The sequence below is a fragment of the Suillus discolor genome (genome assembly GCF_016758755.1).
Source record: "Suillus discolor strain FC423 chromosome Unknown F5147scaffold_17, whole genome shotgun sequence".
Classification (NCBI taxonomy): domain Eukaryota; kingdom Fungi; phylum Basidiomycota; class Agaricomycetes; order Boletales; family Suillaceae; genus Suillus; species Suillus discolor.
This window is the reverse complement of record NW_024541264.1, coordinates 41,611-55,410: the sequence shown is the minus strand read 5'-3', so window position 1 is coordinate 55,410 and position 13,800 is coordinate 41,611. Positions and strand designations below refer to the sequence as shown.

Below are 13,800 nucleotides of genomic sequence, written 5' to 3'. Positions count from 1 at the left end.
GGTAAACCATATTTTCGATCAGGTCTGCAAACTGCTTCACCGAAATCGTCCAGAGACCAGCGGAACTTCATGGCATTAAAGGGTAAAAAGCGAACGGCTCCCGCTGCTAAAGTACGTCTTTGTACAAATTTTACTATGTAATTATAGCTGATAGTTCCGGCAGGCACCCTCAAAAAAGCGAAAGCTTCAGGCGAACAGCAAACCAAGGACCGGTACAACACAATCAAAGAAAGGCAAGGAGCGAGCCGCGGACAGAGGCTATATCGAAGTGCCCGGAAACCACGATGACGCGGATACCGAAGATGGCGATCTCTCCGAAGAGGATGCTGGTCTCCTCCAGGAGTTTGGAGATGGTGCTGGATTCCTAAATACACTTGATCGAAAAGGCATATCAACGTATGTCATCTCTTACACGGTGTTTAAATTTCGATGACGTCTTTGTAGGAGCAAGAAGGAGACTGAGCGTCTGAAACGATTGAACAAGCCAGCCCGCAAACCAAAGGTGGACGATGACTTGCCGTCAATAGACTCTCATGATGAGGACGAAGAAGCCTGGAGCTCTGGTATTGAAGATGAAGCGGACACGATTTCCCGGTCTTCTGTCAACAACAGCGAACAAGACTTATCCAGTGAAGATGATCTAGATTCCGACGCCGAGATGTCTTATGAACGTGTTCCTCGGAAGGTTCAAGAATCACGCGAGTCAAAGATAGACCGCCACATTCAAGGGCTGCCAATAAAATCAGCGGATGGGCGAATCCATTCAACAGGCATGAAAATTGCAGCTCCTCCATCGTCAGACGAAGAAGACAGTGCCACCGACGAATTCGCGGAGGAGCAAGAAATACCCGTTGAAGTAAATAGAATAGATGATGTCGCGACTGGTGCACGTTTTGGCCGTCCCGCCGTCATCGACGTTGTTGGAAACAAATCACGAACAGCTCGGATACAGGGTGCTAAAGACCAGATTGCCACCATCTGCCAGGAAATAATTGCAGAGCCAGAAAATAGCGTGCGTACTTCACTATCTCGCCAACTGGTCTGCTCGACATATATGACAGTTAGGGTTACTTCGCCGCCTTCATACTTTCTCCCTGGAGAAAATTACGTCTCCTTCTCACCCAGAACCGGTTCTAAACCATATCATCATCCGGAAGCTAGCTATACTTTCACAGCTTGCTGTGTTCAAGGACACAATACCGGGCTACCGGATACGAGCGTTGACCGAAAAAGAAAAGACTGAAAAAGTTAGCCAGATGGTAGCCCGTACCCGAGAATGGGAGCAGGGTTTTGTGCTAGTGTATCAAAATTACCTCCGCTCGCTTGAAGCTGAACTCAAAGGTGACGCATGTTCTAATAGTGGTTTATCGATAGTGGTTTACTGATGGACTTTCATACAGCCAAAAGCGAACTAGCAGAGGTTGCGCTTAAATGTATGTGCACCCTGGCCACTGAAGTCACCCACTTCAATTTTAGAACCAACTTGATAACATGCATTGTGGCGCGCTTGAGCAAGAAGTCGTGGGATGAGGTAAGTAGTTAAACTAACACATGCCGTATCCGCCCCACCTGACAATTGATTGACATGCCAGGCTTCTGATCTATGTATGAACACATTGATCAGTATTTTCCGCCAGGACCAAACTGGTGCTCCTTCCCTAGAAGCCGTCCAGCTTCTAAACCGTATGACTAAAGAAAGGCACTTTAATGTGCACCCTGAAGTACTTACGTGTCTTCTGCATCTTCGCCTCAAGACAGAACTCAATATCCGCGCGTCAGACTCTAAGGTAGATAAACACATGCAGTCGAAAGGCAAGGCTGCGGCCCGACGAGCTAAGGGCAAAGCGACCGAACAACCCCATCTTAGTAAGAAGGCGCAAAAAGTCCTAAAAGAACGGAAGGAAATCGAACGGGAAATGCGGGACGCAGAAGCAGAAGTTGACAAAGAGGAACGAGCAAATATAGTGAGTTTCGTAACTTGTCGATATCAAAGCTCGACTAACGGTTCCGGTGTAGCACACTGAGACCCTGAAACTTCTATTCGTTTTGTATTTCCGGATACTCAAGCATCCCCGCCCGACATCCCTTCTGCCGGCGGCCTTGCGAGGCATTTCCAAATTTGCTCATCTTATCAATATCGACTTCTTCAAAGATCTGATGCAGGTCCTGAAGGATCTTATTCTCCGCGATGCCCCGGAGGAGGACCCCAGCGCTGACTCGGAATCATTTCGTGTTGGCGCCACTACCGACATTCAACACCGCCTACTGTGTATCGTAACCGCGTTTGAGCTACTCTCAGGACAAGGTTCGTCGTCATCCATTGCAAATAATTGTTCCGACGTTCTCAATGCCGTATTTCAGGTGAAGCGCTCAATATCGACCTTACCGACTTCATCAATCATTTATATGCCATCATACTGCCGGTCAGCATATCGATGCAAGTCGACGAGCCTCCACCGAGTGCGTTCGTCTCAAATTTCGGCAACTCAAAACCTCCATCCACCGCTGACATGCTCTTCCGAGCCCTGAATATCGTATTTTCTCCGCGCAGTTCGGGAAATACGGCAATGCATTGGAGATCGGCAGCGTTTAGTAAACGCTTGTTGATTGCGTCACTCAATTGGCCCCCGAGTGCCGCCCTCCGGGCTCTAGAATTTGTGGAAAGTTTGGTCGCCAAGGATCCGAAACTCGAAGCGTTATTGTCGACTGAAGATAGGCGAGTTGATGGTGTATACCGCCCTGAAGTGGACGACCCTCAGTTATGCCATCCGTTTGGGACGTGTTTCTGGGAACTGTCCCTGCTGCAACAGCACCATTACGATAGTCGAGTGCGAGACGCCGCGCGCAGTTTGTCCAATTATACAAGATCGTAACAACACGTAAAATTTCATACATATTATGGTGCGCAGTAAGTCGTACACGGTATCTACAATAGCATGCAGCAAATGATGGAAGATACATGTTTAAATTTAACCAAAGCAGATTAAGAGCTGACCGTTCATCCAAATTAACATGGTCCATGAATGGCTTCCGCCGCAAGTTTGATACAACAAAAAGTTCGAACGAAAAGCGTGCGGTGATAAATAAATATTGGGTTCATGAAGACATCACGTAAGGCGGCGATTCATGAAAAGGAATAACTCGTGAAGAATCCGTACTAGGAGGAATGAGTGCATGAGACAAAGACGTTGGAGTGGCATGGATGGTACGAGGTATGCTGTGTCCAGGTGCATAAGTGTAGTTTGGTACGAAGGCGCCATTGGTATTTGGCACCAGAGTGGTGTCAGCGTGGCCGGTGTATTTTTGGAATCCAATGAGCTCCACAGACGGCAAATTTTCACACTGCCTTCTGTCGAGATCGTAGTAAATGGCTGCTATTACTTGTTCATCAACCACAATTTTCTGTATGATGCATGTTTGCATATCTGTTGTCGCGTTGTTAACATGAGGCAGCGTGTCTGAACGCAGGTACTCACCAGGATCTATCCACCGACTTCGACTGAGCTGGGAATCGGGCAATAGTAGGGTGATGTGATCCAGTATTTCAGGTCCGGTAGCATCCGCAGCTATTACGGAACAATAACTGCTTTCCCGAGAGACACACTGGTTTCTGACAAAGACAGCTGTGGAGCACCTAATACTAGAGGTACGTGGAGCGTCGCATGTAATCGAACCTTGAAAGCCGTGGAGGGCCGGAGAGTATGGAGCCTCTATTGGAGGGAGGCGGAGCTTGACACGTAGCGCCACAACCGGAGCGTTCAAGTCCGTTGGCTGTGTTTGCGAGGAAAGAGCATCCACCGACACCGTAGCGGGATGCATGCCCTCTGCCCAAAGCGACAATCCTGTCAATATTGGAGGACGAAGTGTGCAAGAGAACAGTGTTGATGAGTTCTGAGTCCGGGGAGAATTCGAAAGAAGGAGGTCCGGCGACATTTGGTCAGCGGTGAGCACGGATTGATTTTGCCGTTCATAGCCACGGTTAAAGTCGAAGTCCGTACGTGTGGCAGTACATGGCACATGTGGGCACGATTGCGATGCTGTTGGCCGGACCGACATATCAGGTGAGAGGGAAGATGCCAATGGCGAAAGTCGCCGTTGGTCAGCGCTAGCAGAAGTGGACATTGACCTTACGCGACGGCATCCGTCGTCGGCCGTTGGTATCCGGGGATTCGGATATGGCGGCATTATGGGTTCGGTCTTAGAACCCATTATGGCGGGACTTGCACGAGGGAGATGATGGCGGGACGTACGAGACACCGGACGACCGGGACGGTCTGATGCTGGCGAGTGATCATCGAGGAACATGGATGCCATCATATGGGAGTCGGGTGACTCCTCTGCTTTGACCGACGTAGGGAGACCGGTATCAAGGAGTAATTCCTCACCACCAGCCACCAAGTGGTATTCTAGACGACAGGTTAAGAAGGAATCAATAGACGCTCGATGAAGTTTTCTGACCATGTTCGCCTTTCCACATATTGCGAAGTACCTGTATGTGGCTTGCAACTTGCTTCTTGGAACGGTCTATTCCAGCGCGCTGCAGGTACTCGACCAAGAATTGGTTCCTCCAACGACTTCTGCCACGAGAGTAAGTTGCCCAAGGTGATTCCCAGTATTCTCGAAGACCTGAGCGTGGGGTGAGACAGTGAGGAAGAGATGATGGTACAGGACCAACCTTGAACGAATATTCTCTCTATCTCTTCTGGCCAGACCTCACTGGAGCCATCCTTGAGTAATTTACGGTGTTTCCTTTGGGGAGTGAGGGTTGTTCCATCGCGTTCACGAGAGACAGATAGTCTTGAAGTGCGCATGACTAAAGATGCAGCACGAGAATTAGGGCAGTGGCACTGCGTACTAAGGGGGGTAAGTGATAAGAGGAGGGCTTGAAGGAACCTTTATATATATGTGAGACCCGGTTTCGGCAGGGTTTCTGAATCTGAAATGAGAACGAAATCAGCATAGCGTTGAGAGATTTTGACGACCAAGGCTAAAGATCCGGAAGTGGCATGAGGGAACCGCTAATTCGGATAACATCTTATTGAAATGGCCCTGGTTTAGATAACGGATCGAGGAACTAGTGGTGAGAAAATAGACCCGCTTTCGAAGGTCATTCATACTAACAATTAAGGTTCTTTTTATTACAAAAATAGAAATTCACGGCCATCCTAGTGGAGTCATACGAAGCAGGCCAGTTCGATCTAAGCGCTAACCTATAACAAAACTTTTGGGGGGATCTGGTGGTCGAGACTTGACTGGGTTTGTCGTCAAGGCCCATCTCGGTCCGTTTAAAGCGGAGAATCAATTAAAGACTCCGATCAAACCGATGTCACAACACAGCCACTGCCTTACAACCCAATGAGTACCACACAGAGATGGCTACGACAAAACGTCAGCTCATATACTCACAAGGATCGTGTCCTTCTTGACTTTGATACTGCTCTCGCCCGTTTCACATCTCTAGGTCCAAAGTCAGATGTCTACAGTTCAGTGACTATTAGATCCCATATTCAAATCCCACCAGTTGATCTTTGAAACTCTAGCTTATGATGATGGTCGAACTCAACTTCTACTATGTCTGCATGGCGTCTTACCAATATCCTTTCGCGGCGCTTCATATAATATCCCCATCGCTGTTTGGGTCACAAAAGAGTATCCCCGACAGCCCCCAATAGTGTATGTTGTTCCAACACAGGACATGCTCGTTAGACCGAGTAAGCACGTTGATGTGAGTGGCCAATGTAAAATTGAATATATCCAACACTGGGAAAAAAAGAGCGAGGTAAGTTCACTTACCGAAATAACCACCGATCAGAACAATTTCATCCCCGAGCAAGGCATGTAATCTATCAGCTTTACTGGAAGCATTGCAACAAGAGTTCTCCCGTGGTCCGCCAGTCTACGCCAAACCAAGAACAATTCAATCATCGTCGCCGTCACCTTTACAGGAATCTAGTGCCTCACCACCTGCCCGCGTTGCCCTAGGCAATGATCGACCGGCGCTTCCACCAAAACCCAATTCATCAGCACATTCACTATTGTCACCGAAGCCTGCGATAGTCGCAGCTCCCATTGCTTCTCCTCAATACTCTTCTACTGTAAGAACCCTGTTATTCATCAGCGTCATTAATGAAATGGATGTTCATAGGCGAATTTGCTCAATCGGCCACCACCGGCTCTACCCTCTGGACAATCACCCCAAATCACAGGACCTCCAACTTACAGCCGCCCTTCCTATCAGCACACGTTCAGAAACCATAATGACGGCACTGTACCTGTAGCAGGTCCCGCTCTGCCACCGGATCATGACAACCGCTGGTCCGTACCACTCGCTGTCCAAGCCATATCCGGTCAATTGAATCAATCACGCGCCCCAAACACGCCATCACCTCCAGTTCCTTCACAGCATTTACAGGGGGCACCAAACTTGTGGCAGAGGCCGACTGCGAACCTCCTAGATGATGAAACTGCCGATTCGTCACCTCCTGTGCTACAGGTTCGCACGGTAGCACCGCCACGACCACCGAACCCAGAGTTGCTCCGCCTGCATGCGCAAGTACATGACAAGATCGCGTCGGAGCTTGCTTCTCTCTCTCAGGTTATGCTTCTGGACGGTGAACGTTTGCGAGCGCAGCAAACCGACCTTCTTGCCGGAGAACCCGCAATCAGGGATGAGATGGCGCGACTAGAAGCCGTGCGAGATGTTTGTAATAATGTTTCTAGCAGACTGCGGAATGCTGTCGATCAAGGGGAGCGCAACATCGCTGAATTGCGAAGGAAGGGAGATCCAGAAGTCGATGAATTGATATGTTCCACAAGCATAGTACATAACCAGTATGGAATAGTTTTTTGTTCGACAATATCACCGGGTAATGCTGACCGGTGTGAATTGGACTTTTCTAAACAGGCTCATCAACTTGGTCGCTGAAGATAATGCTATAGAAGATAGCATCTATCATCTCCATAGGGCTCTGAACACCGGACGTATTGATCTAGAACGTTTTTTGAGGGTGAGTTTTCAAGGTTTCATATCACACAGTCACTTGCAACTGATGGCGGTCCTTCTATCTCTTCTATCTCAAGAGTACGCGTGTACTCGCAGAAGAACAGTTTACAAAGAGGGCACTGATAGAAAAGATCCAGCATGGGATTCCAACGGCATCCTACAGCTAATTGGAGCATTATTTAATCAGGGTCCTAGAAGTTGATAAGAAATGCTCGATAATGTATTTTCCTTTTTTGTATCGTTCGAGACCTTTTTTTTTTTTTACGAGGTCAAGAAAATGGTGTTGTGAGGTGTTTGTGCCTGGCGAGGTGGCACATGGGGCGCAGCGCCTTCTTGACACCGGTATTTTGATGGAAAAAGCTCCGATTGGTCAGAGGACAATATGCATACTGAGGGGATATATAGCAGAGAGAAACATAAGAAGCAAACAAACAATAAATCGATCAACAAACAAGGGTGTACATTACACTTGATCCTTTTGCGTCTGAAATTGAACCTTCCGAAATTCTGGTGCACTGGTAGATCCTACCCATCGCCATACGCGTAGTTCGTCACCACCTTGTACTTCTTCAAGGTTTGCCCTCACATTGGCATTCCCTTCGACCACACGCTCCACTTGATCCCAGACCCTTCTTCGACTTGATATTGAATGTTCATCCTGTAAGATGAGATCACGAAGCTGAAGAGAGGACAAATACGGGTGCGGTGCCGTCACTGGATCCGTGTGGTGAGCTAATTCTTGATTACGCAAAGTATCAAGTGCGATTTGAACCAATTCTGCCACACGCTTGGCCTCCGTTCGGCGGAGCGCCCGGGACCGTTTTATGGAATACAGCGCGCAGAGACACGCTATAGATGCTAAACAAAGTGTCAAGAAGCTTCTGAATATCAAATTAGCACTTACCATAAACAGACGCTCGCCATTTATCCCAAAGCTCCCGAGACTTGACAGTAAGTTGACAGTTCCAAGTCAACTGTGGCGTCTTATGAGCTAAATAACGATGACCTCTACTCTCAAATTTAATTATTTAATATCACGCGCAATAAATCCAACTACTCACGTGTTATCCTCCCCAAAAATTACGGAACCCCATTGAACTAACTGTTGTATGGCTTCATTGAACGTGTCATCAAAATTAGCCAGAAGTTGCGGCTACCGGTCCTTCAATCAGCCTCATATCAGGAAATACTTTAACAAACTCACAGCCGTTTTCCCTTTCATTGTATCCCTCAACATCTCAATTTCAAGTCCCCATTTCATCGCTTCCCCCCCTTCACTATCTTTGACGATCTCCCCACTTTGTTTCTCCCCGATACACACGCGCCTCCCTCGTTCCTGTCCGAGAAGTCCTTCTATCGCTTTACCCAAGGCGCCTATATTCCGTTTTCGTTTCGGATCTTCACTGCAACGTGGGGGAAACGCAACAGGTCCAAATCCAGGTAGCCCATTCGTAACATCACCAATCAAGCTCCATATCTTTTCCACAACAGCGGATCCGGTCCCGAAAGGTGACAACATGCCAAGAACAGGGTGCGGACGCGATACATAACTAGGGTTACACATGACCGAGTGTTGCGTGCAAGTCGCAAATTCTGGACAAAGAGCACATGCTGACGGATGCAAGCCTGGAACAAATAGTGGAAATGGACTTGGAATTCCATCCTCGAACAACCCAGTATCCGATATGATCGACGGCAGATACAGAATCGTCTTATTGTCTTTGTTACGAGCCTGGATCGCCTCCCACTGCCCTTCGAGGTCCCGCAGAGCCTGATTGGTGTTGCTGCCAGTATCACAGTATCCAATCGCAGATGATTCGTCTTTGTACTGCTTCACAAAATAGGATCCGGCAACTATCACGATCAGGTAGACAAGTGTCATGAGACGCGACCTAGAGCGCGGCAGCGGAGGGGCTGGACGCCGGCGAACCAATTGGTCACCACCACCTATACCATTGGATACGGCAACCTCTAGCGAATCAGCTTCCCCAAAACCGTCGCTCTGGCTCTCATCAGGAATCTGTCCATCAACCACATCTGTGGCGTCATCAAAATCCAGGCCACGGGCACCGACCTTGGTTGGTGATTCAGGAGGCGGCCTAGACCGGTGTTCGATAGGATTGAAACCAACTGTCTCCGACGGAGTTGAGATTCGGGGTGCTCGTGAAATTGTAGGAGGGAGCTCAGGTTCAAACTTTGACTGCGGAGGAGAACGCGGTGTATCAATTGAGAAAAGAGGTGCTTTTGGAGGAGACAACGAAGATGCTTGAGGGGGTGCTGACATCGAGTGGCGTGACTTCTTGACAGAACCACTTTTCCGAGGACGCACAGGAGACGGGCGCACAGGCGAAGATGATTCAGCACCCGATTGGAAAATGTTATTGTCCTCCCATCCGCTGTCATCTGCAAGCTTGAGACAGGGTCAGACAAATACTGAACAAAAACACTTTAAATTACCGAGATTCTGCGCGCTTGCAAACCAGCAGCTTGTGACTACATGAATGGTTAGTGCACCTTGCGGTCAAACATAGCGCTCACTCACACTCTTCTTGTTCCTGCCTACCTTGCGCAAAGGCGAGTCTTCTTCAGGTTCACTTTCTTCGATAACCGCGGGCTGCGCAGCGGCGCGAGCAATAGTTCTATGTGCGCCACCAAGGCTGGGTTGTGCAGACGAACGACGGCGCTTCGGCTGGTGGACGCAAGATTAAGTTAGGTACAGCACAGGAAATGACGTCCATACCGGATCTGGTCGAGCCGGCGGTTCCTCATCATCAGACGGTGCATGAGAAACTCTCCTGGAAGATCGCCTTGGCTGCTTTTCATTAACAGGAGAAGAAGCACAGCAGTTATACCAAGCACGCACCTTTGTGGCACCACTGAGGGGTTTTCCTGTTATTCCATCAGTTATTCCATCATCGCTAGCAGTACTGTTTTCCTTCTTCAATCTGTCCTTCTTGAATTTCGCTGCCTTTGGCTTGATTTCATCGAGGAAAAGCTGCACTAATTTTGGTTTGGTGTAAGGCGTCGGAAACCTGATGTTGTGATATCCAAGAATACCAAGAAGTTGAGCGACTGTAAGGGTAGCAGGATCAAATTCGGGGTTAAGATATTCGCCCAGGCCGATGACCTGAGCTGCAGTCATGGCCCTTGACATCGTGGAGCGTGTTGAAGCCGTTGTGGTGACTTGTCACACTAAACGCGGCGTGACGTACACATATGTTCAGTCACGCTGGTATCCCAACGTTGAACTAGTTACTACTATTACTACTACTAGGTCGAAGTTCGCGTCGACTCGGAACTAAGGCTCAACGCTGTGGACCCACTCACGGATCGAATGGTCTCCGGCGCCGTACACGTAACACATACCTGTTTAGGTCGTGATCTCTGCCTCTGCCCGTGAATCATATATGCACATGGTGGATTCAGGCACCAGAACCCAACCGGATCTCTAACGGGTTCTGACTCATAAGGATGTAACTCGGTGGGGTACTTCCAGGCGATGCTCATGACGTCGCTGGAATTTATCGAGTACCAATCTTTTGTATTACGAACAGGGGTTACAGCCTGTAACTACGAGGGGGTGACCCACGTCTACTCAATTGACTCATGAAACTTCCAAGAACTCCTTAATGTCAAACATCATACAAACTTGGGACGGAAGGGTCCTGAAGGGCCGAACCATTTTCCGTCAACCTGCGGCGCAGCATAAGACACTCCGAAAGCCCCGCGCAAACCGTTTCCAGTGACTCACCATGCGACTCCAGTAAACCCAAGGAAAAAGGTCCTAGTAAGAATAGCACAGACAATAAGCCGTATGTCTTATTTTAGGAGCTACATCTCCAATTGTACTCCGTACCTTTTTGAAGTGGTAGAATAATCTGAGGGATTTGGCAGGTTCAATGCAATGATGCAAGTAGGAATCACAAAGAACAAACCTTCTCCGTTTCGTCTGATCGCCCAGGTATTTGGAAAAACTTTCTTTGGGCACAAATCCATACTTGAACTCGGTTAGCATCAATTCCCCATACCCCGTCAGAAGCTAAAATTAGAATTTGGTCAAGTGGATAATGGTGTAAGGAGGCGAACGGACCGGGCAACTTGTATAGCCATCATACTTTGCACTGCTAACTTTGCCAGTGTCCATAACCGAAAATAAGTTTTCCGTCAAGATAGGAGCCTGAGATGTAATGGCGGCAATCGTTTTGCTCGTGGGTAGGGAAGAACAGTCACCCAAGGCAAATATGTTTCCAAACTCGGGCTTGACGTGTCTGAGAGTCGCTTGATCGACTTCTACCCAACCCGCTGAATCAGCAATAGGCGATCCTTTGATGAAGTCTAGCGGTCCCATAGGCGGCGTGACATGCAGGAGGGTGAAATCACGATCCGTGGTCGAACCGTCTTCCTTCTTGAAAGTTGCTTTCTTGTTCGCCACATCAATAGAAACCAAGTTGTGTTGGAACTCTGCTCCGATACCCCGCTCGATGCGCAGAGCGTTGAGGGCATCCGAATACTTCTTGACGCTAAACATGGATGGCATGCCATTCATGAAATCTATTTTAATGTTATTTCCTCGCCCGGATTTTTGGTATCTGTCCCAGGCCATCCACATGATTTTCTGCGGAGCTAGAAAACGATAAGCAGCCGCGATACAGAGAGAAATTTGACTTACCTCCTGGACATTTGATGATACCCGCAGGTTGGGTAAATATAGCATTTCCAGACCTGAGAGCATCTATGTCGTGCTGAACTTTGCTGCAGGTATCATAGGAATATATCGATGAGACTCCAGAGGAGGGATCAGCGAGAGCCTGTGGCAACCCAGCGATGCCGTCCCAGTTTATTTTCAAACCTGCTGCCACTACAAGTGAATCGTATGAAATTGTCCGACCTGACGTTGTCATGACTGATGAGGATTCCGGATAGAATGACTTGACATTCTCTGCGACATGCGTGATATGTGGCGGGAATAGGGACGCGAGCGGTCGTCTGAAATCTGTTTTAGAGCCAAGACCAGCGCCGACCAACGTCCTGGAGGACACGTCAGGATTCGTATACATAAACGATGGATAGAAACCGTTACCAGCCGGGCTTGAAAGGAAAAGCCATCAGAAAGTAGCTCACACGAATAGGTTACAGTCTGATTCTGAGTGCTTACTTGATAGTAGTGATAGTCTGCTGCGTCAAGGACCACTACATCCCCTGCATTCAAAGGCTTTCCAGCAGCCTTAAAGCGGTTATATATCTGGTTGGCAACAGTCAATCCACCAGAACCTGAAAATGCATCAACGTTAATTCAGAGAACTCCAGCGATTGATGCACCTGCTCCGATAACAAGCACTCGGAATTTTTCCTTGGTGCTCGCACTGGCATACCTAGCTAGAGCGACAGTTTGTCGAGCACGCGGGCCTGTTACACGCCGACACGCTAGCAACATGTTCGACATGATGATAGTAAAACAACAAGGCGCAAGTGATCCTCGACTCCCACGTTAGTGTAGGGAAGAAGAGCTTTGTCGAATGCAAACGAATTCCCATCGCTAACAAGATGTGCGAGAATGCTCAGAAACTCGGGGAGGGCTTTGTCGAACACAAACGGATTTCTAATTTCCCGAGATGTGCGAGAATGCTTAAAAGGAATCCGAATTTCTGACATGTCTCCGACTCCCACGTTAGTGGAGGGAGCGCTTTGTCGTCGATAGTGTTGCTGTCGAATTTGAAGTGACTTTGCCAGTTGCTTCGCTTCGCTTCGAAAACGTGAGACTTTGATTAACTGGAAACCACTCGTGTGTGACGAGTAGAAACGCTAAAACCAAATCAGACTGAAGTAGGTGTCAAAGCGTACGGATAATGAAGCGATGCTAATACATGAGCATGCGTTCAGTATATATAGGAGTGAAGACAAATATAAGCAAACGATACGTGGTGTCCAATCGTTGTCGATGACCTAGTTGATGGCGTTCTTGATGATGCCACCTCACCAGGTAACGCTTCCCTCTCCCCACCTTCTTTTCGTTGATAATCCGATCTATGAAAGTTTCCGGTTGTCCATCTTCGGTAACGACAGGTCCGGGTCGCGGGAACTCTCATGATGGGAACAGGAGGGGGTCATTGGTGTGGAATGGCTTAAGCTGTGACGCATGGAAAGTAGGAAAAATGTTGGGCGAATTTGGAAGGTCCAATCTGGATGTTGATGTCTCCGGGTGTGTCGACAACAGTGTAGGGTCGAGGGTTTTTGCACGGTGTATAGTGGTGCCCATGGGCTGAGGTGGACGATTTGTAGGGACTGGGACATCAGCAGATGCATACGTAGGCTGTGGTGCGAACCTAGCCGCCATGACTCTCCAGAAAAAAACTGACTTGTACAATGTACACCCAGAACGGTATCTGGGAAGAGCGGTTAGAAATGAAAGACAAATATAAGCAAACAGTACGTGGTGTCCAATCGCTATCGATGACGTAGTTGATGACATTTTTGATGATGCATGAATGATGTCTGCGTAAGCCATGTTTACATTAACTTCATTGTACTGTCCTATCCCATGCATTCAGCAGCCCCCAGAAGTCGGCACTTTCACAAAACTCGTATTTCCAGCCACTTAAACACAAAATTCTCAACATAGGTATCATTCTTTCTCTAATACAACTCACTACGAGGTCGAACAGATATGATTGAAGCAGAATTGAGTGAGATGGTTGAAAGTGCCGAAGTCACGCAGAAATGTCACCTGCCAATAGTGGTACTCAAAGTTCGCACAATGAGAGCCAAACACCAGCAGCATGGCATACATTTCAAACTCC

General features: G+C 48.2%; 5 protein-coding genes across 5 annotated transcripts; 2 read left to right on the top strand and 3 right to left on the bottom strand.

Moving 5' to 3' along the window:
- The first annotated feature begins 1 nt into the window (after window position 1).
- On the top strand, window positions 2–2,985 carry F5147DRAFT_89114 (nucleolar complex-associated protein-domain-containing protein). The gene is made up of 8 exons (XM_041444449.1): window positions 2–111; window positions 164–396; window positions 445–1,012; window positions 1,062–1,341; window positions 1,401–1,531; window positions 1,593–1,964; window positions 2,017–2,305; window positions 2,362–2,985. The coding sequence occupies exons 1-8, from the start codon at window positions 70–72 to the stop codon at window positions 2,871–2,873; spliced, it is 2,427 nt and encodes an 808-aa protein (XP_041294725.1). The 5' UTR covers window positions 2–69; the 3' UTR covers window positions 2,874–2,985.
- F5147DRAFT_89107 (uncharacterized protein) lies at window positions 2,985–4,977 on the bottom strand. The gene is made up of 4 exons (XM_041444448.1): window positions 4,676–4,977; window positions 4,459–4,626; window positions 3,477–4,406; window positions 2,985–3,425 (listed from the first exon to the last, which is right to left on the bottom strand). Exons 1-4 carry the CDS (start codon window positions 4,809–4,811, stop codon window positions 3,097–3,099), a joined length of 1,563 nt encoding a protein of 520 aa, XP_041294724.1. The 5' UTR covers window positions 4,812–4,977; the 3' UTR covers window positions 2,985–3,096.
- Window positions 4,978–5,350: 373 nt separating this feature from the next.
- Window positions 5,351–7,318, top strand: F5147DRAFT_88992 (UEV-domain-containing protein). Its single transcript, XM_041444447.1, has 6 exons — window positions 5,351–5,482; window positions 5,541–5,779; window positions 5,835–6,095; window positions 6,146–6,831; window positions 6,905–7,007; window positions 7,081–7,318. The coding sequence occupies exons 1-6, from the start codon at window positions 5,356–5,358 to the stop codon at window positions 7,168–7,170; spliced, it is 1,506 nt and encodes a 501-aa protein (XP_041294723.1). The 5' UTR covers window positions 5,351–5,355; the 3' UTR covers window positions 7,171–7,318.
- F5147DRAFT_792933 (Man1-Src1p-C-terminal domain-containing protein) lies at window positions 7,101–10,157 on the bottom strand (the record flags this gene model as incomplete). The annotated part of the gene is made up of 8 exons (XM_041443111.1): window positions 7,101–7,881; window positions 7,919–8,011; window positions 8,065–8,156; window positions 8,208–9,413; window positions 9,461–9,496; window positions 9,546–9,692; window positions 9,744–9,810; window positions 9,856–10,157. The coding sequence occupies 8 exons, from the start codon at window positions 10,155–10,157 to the stop codon at window positions 7,467–7,469; spliced, it is 2,358 nt and encodes a 785-aa protein (XP_041294722.1). The 3' UTR covers window positions 7,101–7,466.
- A 481-nt stretch (window positions 10,158–10,638) lies between these two features.
- On the bottom strand, window positions 10,639–12,477 carry F5147DRAFT_685457 (sulfide-quinone oxidoreductase). Its single transcript, XM_041436680.1, is given in 10 exon segments — window positions 10,639–10,696; window positions 10,755–10,787; window positions 10,860–10,879; window positions 10,899–10,901; window positions 10,940–11,042; window positions 11,094–11,626; window positions 11,673–12,031; window positions 12,084–12,091; window positions 12,159–12,274; window positions 12,323–12,477. 10 exon segments carry the CDS (start codon window positions 12,444–12,446, stop codon window positions 10,643–10,645), a joined length of 1,353 nt encoding a protein of 450 aa, XP_041294721.1. The 5' UTR covers window positions 12,447–12,477; the 3' UTR covers window positions 10,639–10,642.
- Between the last annotated feature and the right edge of the window lie 1,323 nt (window positions 12,478–13,800).

What these genes read in the sequence shown, in the direction of transcription:
- F5147DRAFT_89114 (XM_041444449.1), top strand. Translation starts at nt 70, where the DNA reads ATGGCATTAAAGGGTAAAAAGCGAACGGCTCCCGCTGCTAAA. An exon ending in TTGCAGAGCCAGAAAATAGC is followed by an intron (nt 1,013 to 1,061) that starts GTGCGTACTTCA and finishes CATATATGACAG; the next exon opens with TTAGGGTTACTTCGCCGCCT. An exon ending in GCAAGAAGTCGTGGGATGAG is followed by an intron (nt 1,532 to 1,592) that starts GTAAGTAGTTAA and finishes TTGACATGCCAG; the next exon opens with GCTTCTGATCTATGTATGAA.
- F5147DRAFT_89107 (XM_041444448.1), bottom strand. Translation starts at nt 4,811, where the DNA reads ATGCGCACTTCAAGACTATCTGTCTCTCGTGAACGCGATGGAACAACC. An exon ending in TATGTGGAAAGGCGAACATG is followed by an intron (nt 4,407 to 4,458) that starts GTCAGAAAACTT and finishes CCTGTCGTCTAG; the next exon opens with AATACCACTTGGTGGCTGGT. An exon ending in AAGTCGGTGGATAGATCCTG is followed by an intron (nt 3,426 to 3,476) that starts GTGAGTACCTGC and finishes ACGCGACAACAG; the next exon opens with ATATGCAAACATGCATCATA.
- F5147DRAFT_88992 (XM_041444447.1), top strand. Translation starts at nt 5,356, where the DNA reads ATGAGTACCACACAGAGATGGCTACGACAAAACGTCAGCTCATATACT. An exon ending in ACTGGGAAAAAAAGAGCGAG is followed by an intron (nt 5,780 to 5,834) that starts GTAAGTTCACTT and finishes TCCCCGAGCAAG; the next exon opens with GCATGTAATCTATCAGCTTT. An exon ending in CTCCTCAATACTCTTCTACT is followed by an intron (nt 6,096 to 6,145) that starts GTAAGAACCCTG and finishes GGATGTTCATAG; the next exon opens with GCGAATTTGCTCAATCGGCC.
- F5147DRAFT_685457 (XM_041436680.1), bottom strand. Translation starts at nt 12,446, where the DNA reads ATGTCGAACATGTTGCTAGCGTGTCGGCGTGTAACAGGCCCGCGTGCT. An exon ending in TATCATCAAATGTCCAGGAG is followed by an intron (nt 11,627 to 11,672) that starts GTAAGTCAAATT and finishes ATCGTTTTCTAG; the next exon opens with CTCCGCAGAAAATCATGTGG. An exon ending in TATTCTACCACTTCAAAAAG is followed by an intron (nt 10,788 to 10,859) that starts GTACGGAGTACA and finishes TATTCTTACTAG; the next exon opens with GACCTTTTTCCTTGGGTTTA.